Here is a 16,829-nt window from a genome sequence, read left to right as displayed (position 1 = left end):
TGTGAGTTAATAAGCAGAACTAACGCTGACACCGCAGAATAAAATAGAGCACTGCACGGGCCGATTTTTGCGGCCCGGCCCGAGCCCGTTTTTACATTGGGCGGCCCGCCCGAGCCCGATCAAAACTTTTATGGCGAGACCCGGGCCCGGCCCGGGCCCGGAAATAATCTACGTTACCCGCCCGGCCCGGCCCGCAACCACTTTACGTTATGTGCTCTCTCTCTCTCCTCCCTATCTTTCATTCCCCCTCACCCCGCTCCCATGTGTAGGGTAGCAAAGCGGTTGTCCTGAACTGGTTAACCTCCCTGCCTTTCCTTCTCCACTCTTTCCTTCCTTAAGCCCAAGCCCGACCCGAGGCCGGCTCGAAACCGGCCCGAACCCGGCCCGGGCCCGGGCCAAAAGCACACGCCGTGCCCGAGCCCGGCCCGAGCCCGTGAAAAAACTGCTCTACCCGGCCCGGCCCGCGGGCCGGGCCGGGCCCGGGCTTTCGGGTAAGCCCGAGCCCGTGCAGTGCTCTAGAATAACACACCGCATGACCTACTTGGTAAGCAGCAGTGGTACTTTTATGTACATTCTCTTGTACAAAGCTGTGTCCTTTATTCAGCGATCACTTTTTTTTTATGCACAGCGCCTGCGGAAAGTTCACAATGATATGGGCCGTGGTTCTGCTCACGTGGATCAGCGCTGTTCTGTTGTCGCTCGTTCTGATCCCTCGGATACGAAATCGCTCATTGCCTCCTGGCGCAAAACTCCCACCTATGCCACCGGCAAAGTCCATATGGGGTCACGTCGAGTTAAACGACCGAGGATTCCATCGCACGAAAGCTCTTGAGTGGGCCAAAACGTACGGACCAATCTACAGGTAACAACGTTTTTGTTGGGGGTTTGTTGTCAGTAATATGGCGACTCCAGGCGAATTAGTGCCGTCGTTTGACCCGTCGGCGTCGCGTGATGCTGTATATAACTTGCAAGCGTGATAAGATCGCAGACGCGCGCCGTATGCTGTAGGTGTGGCGGAAAGCATGGAAGGCTGAGCGGAGAAGCATGGCAGCTTGTTGCGGCGGCGTCCTTTCGAGCGCGTAAGAAGGCACGTAAGGACACGGTGCTCAACGGGTTTCTGCGCGCGCAAGGGGGCGGAGATCTCTGCGCGTGATGTGTGAGATGTGTCCATGTTTTCTGTGCGCGCGTGTGACCGTCATTGTTAATTTAGTGAGCATGCGAATGTTTCCCGCAGTTTAAGCAGCTGGTAAAACTACTAACCTTAATTCAGTATAGCAATTTAATAATCGCAATTAATGGTTTGCCTTTCGGGTGAAACTGCTACCTTCCTATTGTAATTGGGCGGTTCAACGTGCCAAAACTGCGTTAGGATTATTCATCTGACACGTTGTAGTGCAGACTTCAAAATAATTTTGATCACTGGGGTTCTTTACAATGCATAAAATGCAAGATACGGCGTTTTATTTATTATTTCTTGTGCATTTTGGGCACATCAAATGCGGCCGTCGTGAGTACGATTTCCTCCTGCAGCCCCGGATTTAGAAGCGCAATGCCTAAGCCCTACGCCACCATGTCCGGGTAGGTAACAGCGTTTCTCGGCAGAAGAGCATTACGACTACAATAATTAGAGGCAGATTGCTGTCAGGCCCTGAGTTTCATCGACTACCGCGTAATGTCCGGCACCGCTGCGTCTTCCAGGCGGTGCTGCCGGCATTCCTAGAAAGATGAAATATTAAAAAACTAAACAAAAAACTGCAACGCTCATCTAATTAGATGCTTCTACTAGGTAAAATATGTATGCATTCGAATTTGTCTGAATAACTGCATTAGACCATTCCCGGTTGGCAAATCGCTACACATCTAAACACAAAGGAAATGTGCTCATTGCCTCCACATACTTCTGAATCATATGCCGTATTCCAGAATACAGTTTTATGTGGTTTAAAATACACTAGTTGTGCAGCGAACTACTATGAACATTTCAAACCGAAACTTAACGTAAAAAAAGAATGGTCATATTATACGAACCAATACGGCCGTGAATTCTTTTTACTGCGACTACTAGTGTGCGTTGAACACGAAAGTTTCAAGTTCACGAAAGAACAATGTAACAAAATTTCATATTTGCATTTCAGTAAGACTTACTTCTCTGGCACAGAGTGAAAGTGAAACGTTTCATAGCACAAATTCTTCCAAGCGTAAAAACACCTAAGAATCTCTTCTGCCCTAAATTATTTAAATATGTGCGTTGCAGTGCTAAATTCCCTGATTGGTATTAGAAAGCTTAGAAAACACGTAGCTAATAAATAAAAAAGTTGGGGCAAACATCTGTCCCTTTGTCCAATTATTATGTCCAGTCCGACGTGATAGTTAATGTAAAGTGATATTTTTAAAAGTGCAGCCGTTACTGATTCGATTTATCCTGGGCGCGTTTGGTGCTTACAAACAAGCGAGGAATAGGTTCCCTATAAAATAATCTCACGTGCAATTAGGGATAGTCCTCTATGACTTCTAATACAAAGAAACATTTATCATACATGCGTATTAAACAATTCCTCGCAAATTATTGCATATGAAAACATTTATGTTCAAAGTTCGCTTTACCAACCCTACAATGCGTTTGCGGTGTGCTCTGTTGCTGTTCTTTAGTTTAACCCAGTTGTAACTGTAATTGTGTCCTCGGAGACTTAATTGCTGATCCGGAAACAGTGCAATGAATATTCCACATTAATCTACTTTAATCTAATTGCGAGAGTGGGCCAGGTCTGTTTTTTGGGTGTGGGCCACGTCGTATTGCCGACGCCATGGCTGTTCATCGTGGGATTTCGCAGTGTGAGCCGTAGGATGTCCAGCGCCAGGAACGTGACGTGATAACTCGGTGACAGGTGGCTTTGGTACCATCCGACGCTTCATGGGGCATATAGAAGGCCTTCGCCTTAATAGACGGCACTTCACTTGGTGAAAGTGCATCCAAGCAATAGCGCTAACTCCCAAACAATAGCATTGTAGGCATTGCCATATTTGCTTTATTAAATAGATTGTGTTCACGATAACGTACATTGGTTGCAGTGAGGATATTTGAAACCACATTTTTTTCCGAGAGTTTCCGTAGAAACGGGCCAAAAGGCAGGACACCTGTAAGGGCCGTCAAAATTGCACTTCGCTCCTGCGCGTGAGCCATTAGGCAAGGCAACAGCAATCAGCCACAGTTAGAAGAAGTCCGGGAACGTTTACAATGAAGGCTTTGCTTTAAAGCTGATTAACGGTCATTATTAACTTTTGTTTCCCTCGATAGCAATTATATTACAACTCCAAGCAACATTTTGGGTCGGCGTCGGTGTCGTGTTGAGGTTCCGTATATGTTTAGGTATAAGTATGATATATGCCCTGCCATGCTATATGGCATGCGGTATATGCGGGTTATATTGCCACACAATCCTATCACTAAAGTTTCTCGTACCAGGTCCGACAGTTCTTGACAAAATTATTGCTCAAAAGTTGTAAAATGGCAGCCCACAAAAATGTTAAGAAACCAAACACCGACAGGGTGTGCAGTTTATCCTGAATATTCTCAGACCAAAATAAAAGTGCGAAAGAATAACAGAGCTCATAGCTGAAAAAGATGTAATCTTATTGTCGAGGCTGTGCACTACGTCTGTTATCGGCCCAGGAAAGCAGTTTGAAACACGCCCTGCACGGAAAGTGGAGTAAACTCCCTAAGAAACAAGTTTGCCTTATAGTTAAGCCTAAATGAAATTCCCCGACCACAGTATTCAAACAAAGGCTGCCAAGCACAACAGCTAGTTTTTACTTAGCTTGTGCCTCTACAGCCACGAGTCTTACACTTCGTGTCATATTCTAACATGTCGCTATCACATATATGCCTTGGCCGTTACGTCAAAACTGTGATATTTTTAGGGTGTATAATCAGCCATCATTTAAAAATCACACCGTCTATACAATCGCCTTTAGTTGGCGATTGTACAGTCTATCGCAAACTCCACTCACTATCCGATTATATTGCTTCGCAGAAATATCTCCATGCATTGCCTCAGAACGTGGCTTTCTTCATGTTTATATCGTGAAATACAAAAAAGACGAACGACGCTACTCGAAAGCCATCAACCACTGAATACTTCTTTAGTAGTATACTTGTCCTTGCCACTTCATTTTACCACTACTTAGGCATCCACATCCCATCGACCCTACCTTTGACTATTTATAGTAACCAGATATCCCCTCATGCGTCTCGTACGCTGTATACCTTAAAGTGCAATATTTGCGACGCGCCCCTACCGTGTGCAAACCAAATTACTGAAAATTTCCACGTTGCCAAAGCGAATGCACTTAACCCATCTGGTAACCTTAACAAGCCCTGTATATTATTCATAATCGTGCTAAAACTACTCCACACCCTTCATAGTCAACAGTTACAGTAGACATTCTAGCGTTGCGACCATCAAGCAATCACTATCACTTTGTTCTTTGAATTAGACAAAAAACATCTCCCTGCTTTGTCTGCTGAAGAAATCATCCCCGTCAAGCATCTCTCTTCATTGCCGCTTCTTTGGCCACATCGTATTTCTATTTGTTTGCAAGGTAATATGTGTTTTTGGCTCCGCTACGGCCACCAATGCAATTAACACATCCGCATTGCCATGTGTCATAGTAAGTATTATGAAATATACTTGCTGATGATATCGCAAAGATTCAGTGATACTTCGGAAAATGTTGAACACGCTGATGCTCTAGTATTAGAAAGGTATTATTGCCAATAGGCTATCTCTGTGTTAATTCAGCAGCGGGGTCAATCTTGAACGAATATGCTTTTTTTTTCAACGCAGCTCTTAGGCGCCCGTTCCTGCGGTGATCCTCTGCGTTGTTCCTCATAACAGAGCGAACGAGCTCACCCAAAGATGAAAGGAAAAGCGGAGTCCAGCGTGAGAAGAAAGATGGCGATAGCAAAGCGAGCGTGAGGAGGAAAGCGGAGGAGGGAGAATAGCGAAAGCGTGAGAAGAAAAGCGTAGTGGAGCGCAGTACGGGCTTTGTGGCAACAATGGCCATCAGATGGCGCCAGAGTAGCACGCGTCGTCTGTTCCCCGATGGCGCTGTGTATATTCCTTGTGTATATTCATCAGCTGCGTCAATATTAAAAGATTATGTTTTCATTTTCTTTGTCCTCATTAAGCTAAAGCTTCATGTGAGAAAGCTGAAGGAATCAAGTCTCAAGCAGTTTCGGAGCAGTTTCGGAGTAAACAGACGGAGTTTCGGAGTAAGCAGAAATCAAGCAGTTTGGGAGTAAGCAGACGACGCTTGATCGAGATGACGGATAGTCGCCGCCAAAACAAAGGGACTACAGGTCATGCCGAATGATACTCTGGTCATACGCCAGATTCCAACGGTAGACAACGGTTGATCTGGCTTGGGTGCTTTCTCGAATCACAGGTAGCGCAAAGCGTCTCAGTCTTACTACAGAAACGCTTTTTCATATGTCTGCTACTAAAGCAATGCAATGTTTTCTAAAGCGAAGTTGCAGCCCTATGAGATCGGCATTGAGGATTTGGTCCGGAACACAGGCTGTCGTTTAGCCAGAGCTCTCCTTTTTCACGTGAAGGAGCATGCAAGACCACCCTTACTCTTGTGGTACGGTCCTCGTTGATTACTACATGGCGTTGCATATAATACACTGGCTTTTCTGTATTATCGTCAGTGACCTTTTAGGCTACGCCATCGTTAGCGTATTTGCGTATGGCAACATCATGTTCATGCAGGAGCTGAGAGCATCGGCGAAGCTTTCGAAGATGTCAACGGTGACGTATGGTTGAGTGATCCATAAATCAGACGTACACGGTATTTGAGCTGCGCGGACGTCGTGGCGGGTCGATAATTGCAGTCTACAACCCGATCCAACTCTGCTTCAGCTTCCCTGGTAGACAGCAGAGGTACCATGTCGGAGTCAGTTGCCCTCAAGTCGATGTGAAGATGATTGATACGTTCGCTAATAACGCAAAGCTGCTCTTCGGTTCCATTGTCTTGGCTAAGCGTTGATTTGATGTCGGTAATAAGCCGCGTTGGGTATAGTGCTAAGCGATTGAAACGCCATACTCGGAGCGCATGGCCGCCGGTTCTTCTCGCGCTTCCGGTAGACGCTGGAGAAACCGAGTTGCTGCATTGTGTTGTGCTGAGAAAGTGTTAGCATCTGTGGTGCAATATTAGTGCATAGGGCCCCGCAGCATTCACATAGCGCTCTTCGATGGCGCAAGAAGCGGCACCCACACCATGCAGTCATCTTAGAGCGTTTCAATAGCTGAGCACTGTACTTTAAAAAAAATTGGTGCTCGTTTTTTTTTGTCTTGCACTAAATTGCATGAATAGCGAGAGCTCAAAAATATAATTGGGATTGATATTGATAATGAACATTTATAAAGCGATCCTTTTCGACGCAAGAATGTCAACAACGACTGCGATTGGTTAGTAAGAGTTGAGCGGCTTTATGGAAATAATGATGACTAGGTGCAATAAATGTGACCTTTATCTGCATTACTGCATATTAAAATGACTTACACTTCGTTGGCCGTTGATTGACTGATGTAGCGACGAAAGGTAACTGGCGATGAAGAGAAGGGCCAACGCGCAAGGGTTGGACATTACACATGTAATTTCTTAGATAACGGCACTACAGACAACGTTTGACCAGATAGATAATGAACAAATAATAGAAGCAACACATACAACAAATATAAGTAGCCGTCTCGTGTAATTATTGCTGCAAGCCTGCCAGTGCAATGATAGCTTCAAAGCCGGTGTGATCAGCACATTCTAACTCCGACAAGAAGACCAGAAAAACAAGTGCAAAAAAAAAGAACTACATTAGCACGCTAGGATCTATATAAAGTTGAAATGTAAAGCAATTTTCTGTTTGTTTCATCGACAGAAGTGGTGCCAACAAAGCACACATAGAGACACCCACGTGAGGCCACTTCTTTCTGTAGAGCCCTAGACGCGCATAAGCTTGCCGAGGCGCGTACCACGAAGCGACATAAAAATTGCCACTAGGCTGTACGTCAACAAATTTTTCGAATTTCTTTCTTTCAGGCTAAGACTAAATTTTACGAGCGTGATTGTGCTCAATGATGTGCGAAGCATCAAGAGGATTCTGAACAGAACCCAGGTGCTTAACCGGGCACACGGCGTTGTGCATGGCAGTGACAATTACTTGGGTGAGTGTGTTGAAATTGCAATTGTTTATTTAACACGGAAAAGACGTGAGGCCGTACTGATGTGACGGCTCGACTAAGAGACGGTGGCCGAATCTCGTAGTCTTTCAGTATTTTAATGTATTGAGGCCTCTGAAAAAGCTGTGGAGTCTGCGCAGATGAAAACAATGAAATGTGCCTTCGTGCTAGAGTTTTGAAGTGTCGTAATGAAAATGCATGGTATGACGCAGACAGATGGCACGACACAGCGCTGCTGAAGAGTATGGGGTATCCAGCACTGTGAATTTTTCGCATGACCTATTGGAATGTATTAGTACCGCCAATTCAAGTAGCAGAATCTTTTGCAATAGTAACATGGCATGCGGCTGAACCTAGGAGGGTAATCAAGAAACTTGGAAAGAACCTAGGCACACCACGAATCGAGAAGGGTGGAAAATGGTAAACAATTAAATTGTGTATAGTGTTTTGCGAGCCATGACCAAGATGTGATTATGAGGCCCGCTGTAGTGGGCGACTCCGGAATAAATTTGACTACAGGCGTTTTTGCATTTCGCCTCCATCGAAATGCGGCCGCCGCGGTAGGGATTCGATCCCGCGATCTCGTGCTCAGCAGCGGAACGCCTTAAGCCGACTGAGCCACGGCGGCAGGTCACGATGTTGTGAATTGCTGCTATGTTTCTTGTTTATCCATTATTTTATCAGCGCTTTACGGGATCAACGGTGAAATGTTACTATTATGTAGCGATTTCCTCCAATGCACTTCTCTGGACGGGAAGGGAAATTTAAATTTTAGGGTTGTTACGAACGTTTAGCATAGCGGGTATACATCGCTCTATACCGTCCGCGCGACGGTCTCAGGCACAAGTCTGGTTGGCGCATGCTCGCTAAGCTGCGCTAGTAGTACGCGGGGCGTGGATTAGGGAGTGCAAGCAAACCAAATGGTAGCTGGCGGATTCGGTAGCGGCAATGGTAGAGCGGAAAATGGTAAATGCTTGTTCATTTATTGTTCCAATGGGAAACTCTGAGATACCTGAATAATTAAATAAATTGAAGTATCTGTACCTACTCGCACGTAGCGTCAATCGTGGAGCAAAATCAGAGACTTGCAGCGCTCCATAAGCAAGGTGAAGCGCTGGTAAACATAACGATGCGTGAGAGAGTGCTTTCCTGTGATCCACATAACGATAGGCCTTTGTTATCGCAAGACCAATTATTCGCAACGCTGAAAAGGTCATTTCCTATTCTTCTTGTGCCATAGACATGCAGAAATATAGTTTACAAATCAACCGCATTATTGTTCCAGAGCGGATTATGGGTTGCCACATACAAGATGTCTTTTTTAGCTACATGATTTTTTTTTCATTTCCTGTGGCAGACAGCACAATTATAAACCTTGATCAAAATTACTCGATAAGGCGGCCATTACCTTACGAGAAACCAATATGCTTTTTGAATAATTTACCTAAGTGCGCTAATAAACACTTTAACTACTTTGCAGCACATATTTCAATCTACGAATTGCAGCTACTGGGTATGCAATGCATATCGACTTAGAACGAGATTTGAGGACTGTGCTAGCTTCGATATAATAATTTTGAATGTGTCCACCGAAATGCACTGGCGTTCCAGTTAGTGTGTGCTGCGGAGCAATCGGCACGGTGACAGTACACGCTGGCCTTCTGACTCCGATGGCAGGAAAAACCACCAGGCGAATTACCATAGCGACTCACCAGTGTTACGTCCCGAATCGGCCAGGCGCATTCTTTGATTGTTTCCCATCGAGGCAGGCCCTTTCATCAGCGTCGCCCAGACGGCGACAGTGCCCGACAGCGAAGAGACGGCCAAACAAGCGCCCCAACTCGGCAGTGCGCATTCTTTGGGTGCTTTCCCCGATGCCACCCCCTTCATCAGCGGCCGCCTACCTGGCGACGCGGCCCGACACCGGCAGGGACGCGATGACAAAGAAGCTGACTTAGAAGCTACCGACCACCACCGCCACCCTTCGTTAGAAGCGGGGATTAGCTCGAAGGCCATTCTCCCGACCCTGGAAAGATGACCGTCGGAGGGCAAGAAACTAAGTCCCCGACTTTCGTGGAAGGAGTGTGAACCCCCTGTTTCCGAATATCCTCGTCCTTGCTTCGAAGGTGCAACATTCGAGGCGCAGATCAGTGAACAATACCACCCTTCTGATTGGCCGCTTCAAGGTCATCTAATTCCCTAGTCGGGTCAACTAGGGAAAACGAATGTTTTATAAGAAGATACCCTGAGGGCAGTGGTCTGTCCTGACGTGTTCTGATTGTGCTCAGACATGTAGTGAGCTGACACTTTTAAAGTGCTCCCTACATAGAGTGGGCTTCCATATTTGGAACCACTGTAAATATGTATAATAAACCCCCTTTTTTTCTCTCGCTCTACTCCCGGACGTACTCATCTCTTTGGCTGAAGGATCACCAGCCTAAACGCTACCCGAGTCCCAACAAACCTGAGTCCCAACAAACAGCCGACGTGACTGCCGGCATCTGGCGGTCACGTCGGCTGTTTGATACGTATGCGCTCTCCCCCTTTGTTGAAACGGTCGCGGTGCGGGCGTGCTTCTTTCGCTAGCGTGCGTGCACGGTGTACGAACAAGCAAGGGAGGTGCTGACACTCTCCCCACAACTCGCGCGAAAGCGCTTCCCGCTCGCGTCCTGATTATGTTCGGCTCGGTTACAGCTCGGTGGGCGCCGTCGTAGAGGGCGCTGCGGAATGCGGTCCTAGCCTCGGCGGCAAGGCGCCTGCTGCCGCTGCTTCGTTTTCCTGCTTGCATGTGCGGCTGCACTGTTTTGAAGGCACGCTTTTTGTTCGCGTGAGTTTCATGAGCTTGTGCTTGGGTATTATCGCCATGGGCACTCGACAAAGGTGGCAGCGGCCTTCTGAGGGGCGTTTGAAATAGCTAAGAAATGCTTCGTTCCGAACTGCAATTCTGGATACCGGACTTGTGCGGAGCGTGTGCCTTTATTCAAAGCGCCGTCCGACAGCGGTCGACTAGAGCAGTGGTGCCGTGCAAATCTGAGGGCAGACCGAACTTTAATGCCTACCGACCATGTGTCTCCACCAACCACTTTTCAGAGGATACGATATCGACGGCATATTACGCGGAGCTCGATGAGAGGGTTCCCACCTTATTTCCAACTGTCCAAAGAACCTCACACGGTCAAATAAACCTCGAAAGCCGCTGCGGAAGAGAGAACCTCCTGTGTGCCACAGCAGTTTGTGCAAATTGTGCTGCATGTACAAGGTATACACTGGTTGGCTTTATCATCATGCACCAAGATTTAAAAATATGCAAATGTCACGTAGCTGGACAGAACCAAGGTAATGTTGTCTGCCGTCGCTTGGAGATACTGAGATTATTATTTTTTGCATTCCGCCTAATTACATAGTTATTTTTAAATTTGATTAATCAACTTTTGTAATGCTATAATTGGATAAAAAGTGTGAACGAGAGAACTTTACAGCAACATGGAAAACTCCCGATACAACTTTCGGTTGCTGAATACGTGATACATAAAAGTGTTTTCCGAGTGTCAAAGAAACCCGCGAATACACGCAAAATTGCCGCGCGACTGGCTGCTCGAGGCCCTTCGCGTGTATTCGTGGGCTTCTTTCACACTCGGAAAAAACACTTCTACGTAGCGCCTATTGAGCAATAAAACGCTGTATTGGGAGTCTTTCATGTTGCTCTACAATTTTCACATTGACAATTTTAATCTAATTATAATATTTGAGAAGTTAATTATTTCATTAAGACAGCTTATGTAATTCGGCGGAATGTAAAAAAAATAATCTGAGTATCTCTAAGGGACGGCAACAACATCACTGTGGTAGGATGACGGCATTTTAATGTTTGTGCTCGGTGTGCGGCGCCGAGAAATAAAATGCGCGGGCTTTTCAATGCTTGTGTTCGGCGTGCGGGGCCGGAAAGCGCGGGAGTGAGCGTGGCTGGTGCGCGTTCCACGAGAGAGCAGCTGGAGCGACGGGGCCGACAGGCTCAGCGGAACGGGCCAGCTCGGTGGACTCTCGCCGGGCTCTGCTGATCGAACGGTGGGCCACGTCCCAACGTCAACGATCCCGAGCCTGTTTTACCGGGCTTCGCCCCGGTTCGCTGTCCCTGGAGGCCGAGCTACGGGACGGATCCTACCGTGGTCGGGCTTCGCCCCGGCTCCCTAACGTTCCCGATGTGGGCTGTGCTGCGGCGTCGAGCGCTGTCCTGCCCTGTCGAGCCCGGGCTGCTCCCCGGCTCCTGTTAGGCGGAGATAGGACGCCCTACGCTGCCATCGCCATTCGTTCCCCGTCGACGCCGGGCTGCGCCCCGGTTCACGTCACTCTAGTGGCCACGTGCAGCCCAGCTGCGTCCCAGCCGTCGCTACTTCACCGCTGCGGCGATTGGAACTGAACTGTGAGTGGTACAGCACCAGACTAGGATTACCCCCAATAGCGCGACTTGTGTCAATTACCCTGTGTAATTCGTGTGCGTCAGGTCCTTGTCTGCTGCCCGTGTTAAAAGTCGCTCCTCTCTGTCTTTGGGTGATTGCTTAGTGCGCCTGGCTGACCTGAGCCTGAGCTTGTCGGCCCCGTCGCTCCAGCTGCTCTCTCGTGGAACGCGCACCAGCCACGCTCACTCCCGCACTTTTCGGCCCCGCACGCCGAACACAAGCACTGAAAAGCCCGCGGATTTCACCTATCGGCCCCACACACCGAGCACAAACATTAAAATGCCGTCATCCTACCACAATCACTATGGTTCTGTCCAGCTACGTGATAACTGCATATATTTAATTCTGTGCACCCTGTATAATACTGCTGTTTTCTGTGCAGATGTGTGCCTTATTTTCAAATTTGTTCCATCCTGGCTGCCGAATTTTTGTTTACAATGCGCGTGCGGTGTATATTACACGCTTGCATGTTTTTATTCAATGTTTTTCCATTGTGGGAGTGTATGGGAGCGTAAGCTTCTAGGATGGTTATCCCCTATTAAAATAATCGAGCTGCTTCATACACAACATTTTTTCGTGTTGCGTCTTTGCAAAAAAATGTCTATGGGATTATTTTGTTTTGGGTGTAAGTGTATTTGTGTAGAGGCCGTAGCATGCATTGTCAAACACGCTTACATTGGCATGTTCTCATATGCAATTTAAGAAAAAAGAAAGTCACCTCTTTTTTTAGATCTTGCAAGAGCTACTCAGTCCTCAATGGACGAATACCAAATGAATAATGTACACGGCCTATGTTAGGTGAAATTGAAATAAAAAAGGCTTTTGCTCAGGTTTTTATCAGTAAACTGTATTAGTGATGCTGTAATCCAAGATAAGACGCCTGCCTTCGTACGCCTAATAAATTCCCATTTGAAAGAGTTTTAACATAGCTGATGGGCATTCTCATCTTAAGTTCTAGCCATGAACAGCCACTTTGCTCTAGTCCGTTGCATATCGCAAGCTTGCGCCGTTTCATTTCGTAATTTATACTGCGGCCACAACTGAATTCGCGCAACGATGCTTGAACGGTTTTCTGAGTGTGAATGAGAGGAGCGATAAGCATGAAACATTTTGCGGTGCAGTCAGTTATTTTCTTCTGATCGAAGGGTAGCACGTGGGCTACCGCTTTTATTTTTTTATGCTTGAATGAACGGCTAGACCGGACGAAACAAATTGTGGGCGCGAGCGTAACTTGAGTGGGTTTTGAGTGTTGCCCGATCGATCCGTGTTCACGTCATTCACGTCCTGCACAAGGAACCTTCATGTTAGCGAAGCATTAAGCCTGGTATACTTATCATGTTAATCTGAAATAACGAATTTTCTTCGAAATTTGAGTTTTACTCACTCCACTATGAACGAAAATTTAGCGGAAGCAGAGCAATGTCAAGCCGTCGGCGCCGCTAAGCTGGGACCGCTGACCGCGGCGCCTTCTATCGGCTTGCAGCAGAGCTACTCGGTGCGCCCGCGCGCTGCCGAACATAATCTGGCCGCTCACGCGCGCGCAGTGTCAACACCTAAATGTTCTTACACCGTGCTTGCGTGACACGCGGCGCGCGCTTTGATTACGCGCTCTTTTGTCACAGCTTGACGCCACCGCCTTTACGGCAGCGCAGGTCTCCATCTCCGCGACGACGTCTCACGTCACCGCCGCCGGGAAACTAGGCGGCGCGACCTATGGAGGTGAGGTCGCCAGTCATGAGCAGCTACACGCCCCTATGCCTCTTCCACTCACCATGTGTAATAACAAGATTCGTGTTTTAGTGCACAATGTTGCTACGTTGGCCTTAGTGGACACAGGAGCGAGTGTCTCCGTTATCAGCTTAGATTTGAAAACCCGACTAGGCCGTAAAGTGATGTTTATTTGGGATAACGCTAATGCATTTCGTGCTGTGAATGGAGAGTTGCTCCGCCCTATTGGAGTGTGCACCGCGAACGTTTATTTCTCTGACAACGTGTATCAAGCCAAATTTGCAGTGCTTGCTCAATCCACTCACAACGTAATTCTTTACCTCGATTTCCTACAACAGTGCGGTGCCAGTGTTGACTGCGATACTGGCGAAATTTTCCTCTCTCCTCTTGCCGACCAACATGCTACCTGTTCATGCACTCTCGCCGTCATTGAATATGCTGTTTTACCGGCACGTTCCTTATCCAGAGTTCGAGTTGCTGCTTGCGGTGTCGATGCAGATACAATTGATGCACTTGTTGAGCCTGTGCCTTCGATGGTTGTGAAGAAAAGTGTGCTCGTACCTCGATGCGTCCTCTCTATGGCCTTCGGAACAACTACATTGTGGGTGTCAAAGTTAGCTTCCCAGTCAGTTGTGTTACCCAGTGGTATGCTACTTGCCTCTTTTGAAGTAGATACCAGCCTCCGCATAGGCGCTTTAACTGATGGCACGTCACACGAATCCTGAAAGCACGGGGATGGCCCCGTTGTCCCTGATGACTCATTGACTTTTCTAAAAATGATAAACAAGTCACTGTTTTCTGAGAAGCGTCAAGCCCTGGTCAGTGTCCTTAGCAAGCATGTGTCATTATTTGATTTCGAGCAGAACGCTAGCAAAGTACGCGTTCCAGCTACGCGGGCTCGCCAGAGGATCGACAAGGGGCCCGCGCATCCCATAAGGCAGAAGCCTTACCGCGTGTCCGCGTCAGAGCGCAAGATCATCACTGAACAGGTCGACGACATACTAGCCAAGGGCATCATCCAAGATTCCTCTAGCCCTTGGGCTGCGCCGGTCATCCTCGTGAAAAAGAAAGATGGGTCCTGGAGGTCTTGTGTCGAATACCGGCCTCTCAATTCTGTGACGAAAAAGGATGTGTATCCACTTCCCCGGATCGATGACGCTATCGACTGCTTTCATTCTGCATCCTACTTTTCACCTGTGGACCTCTGATCGGGCTACTGGCAGATACCCATGCATTCAGCTGACAAAGAGAAAGCCGCTTTTATGACCCCAGACGGCTGGTTTGAATTCAACGTCATGCCGTTTGGTTTTTGCAACGCGCCTGCAACATTTGAAAGGCTTATGGACATGGTACTGCGCGGCCTGAAATGGGAGATTTGTTTGTGTTATCTTGACGACGTCGTTATTTTTGGCGGCACTTTTGCAGAGCACAACGATCGACTGGACATTGTTTTGACGTGCCTTGAACAAGCTACCCTTAGACTCAATTCAAAGAAATATCCCTTTGGCCAACGAGAGGCGCTAGTATTTGGACATCTAGTGGGCAAGCACGGGGTGCGACCAGACCCACAGAAGGTAGCTGCAGTTTGCGGCTTTAAACAACCGCAGTCACAGCGCGAGCTGAGGAGCTTCTTGCGTCTTTGCTCGAATTTTCGACGTTTTGTGCCCAACTTTGCCGATACTGCCTACCCCCTGACTTCATTGCTGCGCAAGGATAACCCTTTCATCTGGACAGCAGATTTCGATTCCTCGTTTCGTCAACTGAAGTTCCTGGTCTCTTCCGGACCCATACTCCGTCATTTTGACCCCTCTGCCACTACAGAATTGCACACCGACGCGAGTGGAATCGGCCTCGGCGCCGTCCTCGTGCAGCGCTTTGGTGACGCCGAGCATGCCATTGCATACGCCAGCCGTTCGTTGAGCAAGGCCGAACAAAATTACACCGTCACTGAGCAAGAGTGTCTCGCCGTCGTCTTTGCAGTCCAGAAGTTGCGGCCATATGTTCATGGGCGCCGCTTGACGATCGTTACTGACCACCATTCACTATGTTGGTTGGTTGGTTAGACGGGTCCGTGACCCGTCTCGCCGCCTTGCTCGATGGGCGCTACGTCTACAGGAACTTGACTTTGCAGTCCGTTACAAGAGTCGACGCACGGAATAACTGAAGTTCCTGCATTGCATTATTAACTCCTCTTGCAGTATATCTTGAGATACTTACCTATCTCCTGCAAAACCATCTAATACAAGAAGTCACCGTCATCGCGCCTTATTTTGCCCGCACGGACACTTTTAAATACAGTTTATTTCACTGTGTAATTGAATGCTGGAATTCTTTGCCTGGTCCTACTCATTCTCTTCCTTTACACTTATACTTGGCAACCATTGAATAGTTTTGGTTTTTATTTGGTCGTATTGTTCGTATTGCCTGTATTATTTGCCCTTGCTCTGTTTTTCAGACCCACTACTGCAATAGCCTGATAGGGCTGCAGTATGTACGCATAAATAAAATAAATTATTCTTGTAATGCAGGAATTTATTTTATTGCGATTACCATTGTTTCGTAACTTCCCCAGTTTGTTGTGTGTCTCTCTGTCTGTTTCTCCACGTCTAATCCCTTGGCGACAACGAGGATAACTGGATAGTCCATGGTCTAATTGAATCATTCGTCTGTGCTGAGGAAGCCGGGTTCAAAACCAACTGTTGCACCAAATTGGGTCACTGGCAATGTGTCATTTGGTATATGCCAGCCCTCATAAACCTATTTGTCACTGACTTGGGTCTCTGCCACTTGCGTCCGCGTGCAGCAGTAGAAGCTAGCAGTAGAAAACAATTAGTGTGCGATCTAATGCGATTAGGATTACACATCATCACGTTCACTTGCCGTGCCCCAGAAGTAATCTACGAAGTTCTGTTATTCTGCACTGTACTTACAATGGCCCTACTGGCCACGTGCCACCAGCAGTAGCAAGAGTTAGATAAGGAAGCAGGATCCGTCTGGCTGCTTACTAGTCTCATCGTGATCCCTTTCAACGGTATCAACACAGTGTTTCGCTACATGGTTAACTACAACTGAATAAAGGTCGATATTCCTCGTGAGATGGGTTCTGCCGGAATGTTCTGGTAGCCCAGAGTGACGTGCGCTTACTGCTCCTACTTTGTCGGTAAGGAAATACCCGTTTTCAGCTACTTGAATGTGACGAACATTTAATCTTCGTAATAATGCGAGGAAGCATCACGCGCATTGTGGTATGTCTGTTTGCTACCATTAACCTCTTTCAAATACCAAGTGAACCATATTCTCTGCTAGCTTCTGTAACTAGATATGTGTTGCCTGCTGTGTTGCCGAGCAGAGAGCTGGCGCCAGTGTAAGTGATCCCGAATAGGCAAACTGCAGCTGCCTGCTGCCTGGT

At 47.5% G+C, this 16,829-nt stretch overlaps 1 protein-coding gene across 7 annotated transcripts in view; it reads left to right on the top strand.

Annotated features, from left to right (window-relative positions):
- LOC119458466 (cytochrome P450 2C15-like) overlaps positions 1-16,829 on the top strand; it is a 419,645-nt gene that overhangs the window by 372,817 nt on the left and 29,999 nt on the right. For 6 of the 7 annotated variants that reach the window (XM_049671223.1, XM_049671227.1, XM_049671225.1 and 3 more), the window contains 2 exons: positions 629-862; positions 7,096-7,220. The exons of the other annotated variant lie outside the window; for it this stretch is intronic. In XM_049671223.1, coding sequence (XP_049527180.1) covers positions 629-862; positions 7,096-7,220 — 359 coding nt within the window. The remainder of the gene's footprint in view (positions 1-628; positions 863-7,095; positions 7,221-16,829) is intronic. 7 annotated transcript variants of the gene reach the window in all.

This window comes from Dermacentor silvarum, chromosome 7, assembly GCF_013339745.2.
Source record: "Dermacentor silvarum isolate Dsil-2018 chromosome 7, BIME_Dsil_1.4, whole genome shotgun sequence".
In the NCBI taxonomy this organism is placed as follows: Eukaryota; Metazoa; Arthropoda; class Arachnida; order Ixodida; family Ixodidae; genus Dermacentor; species Dermacentor silvarum.
This window is presented reverse-complemented; position numbering and strand designations above follow the sequence as displayed.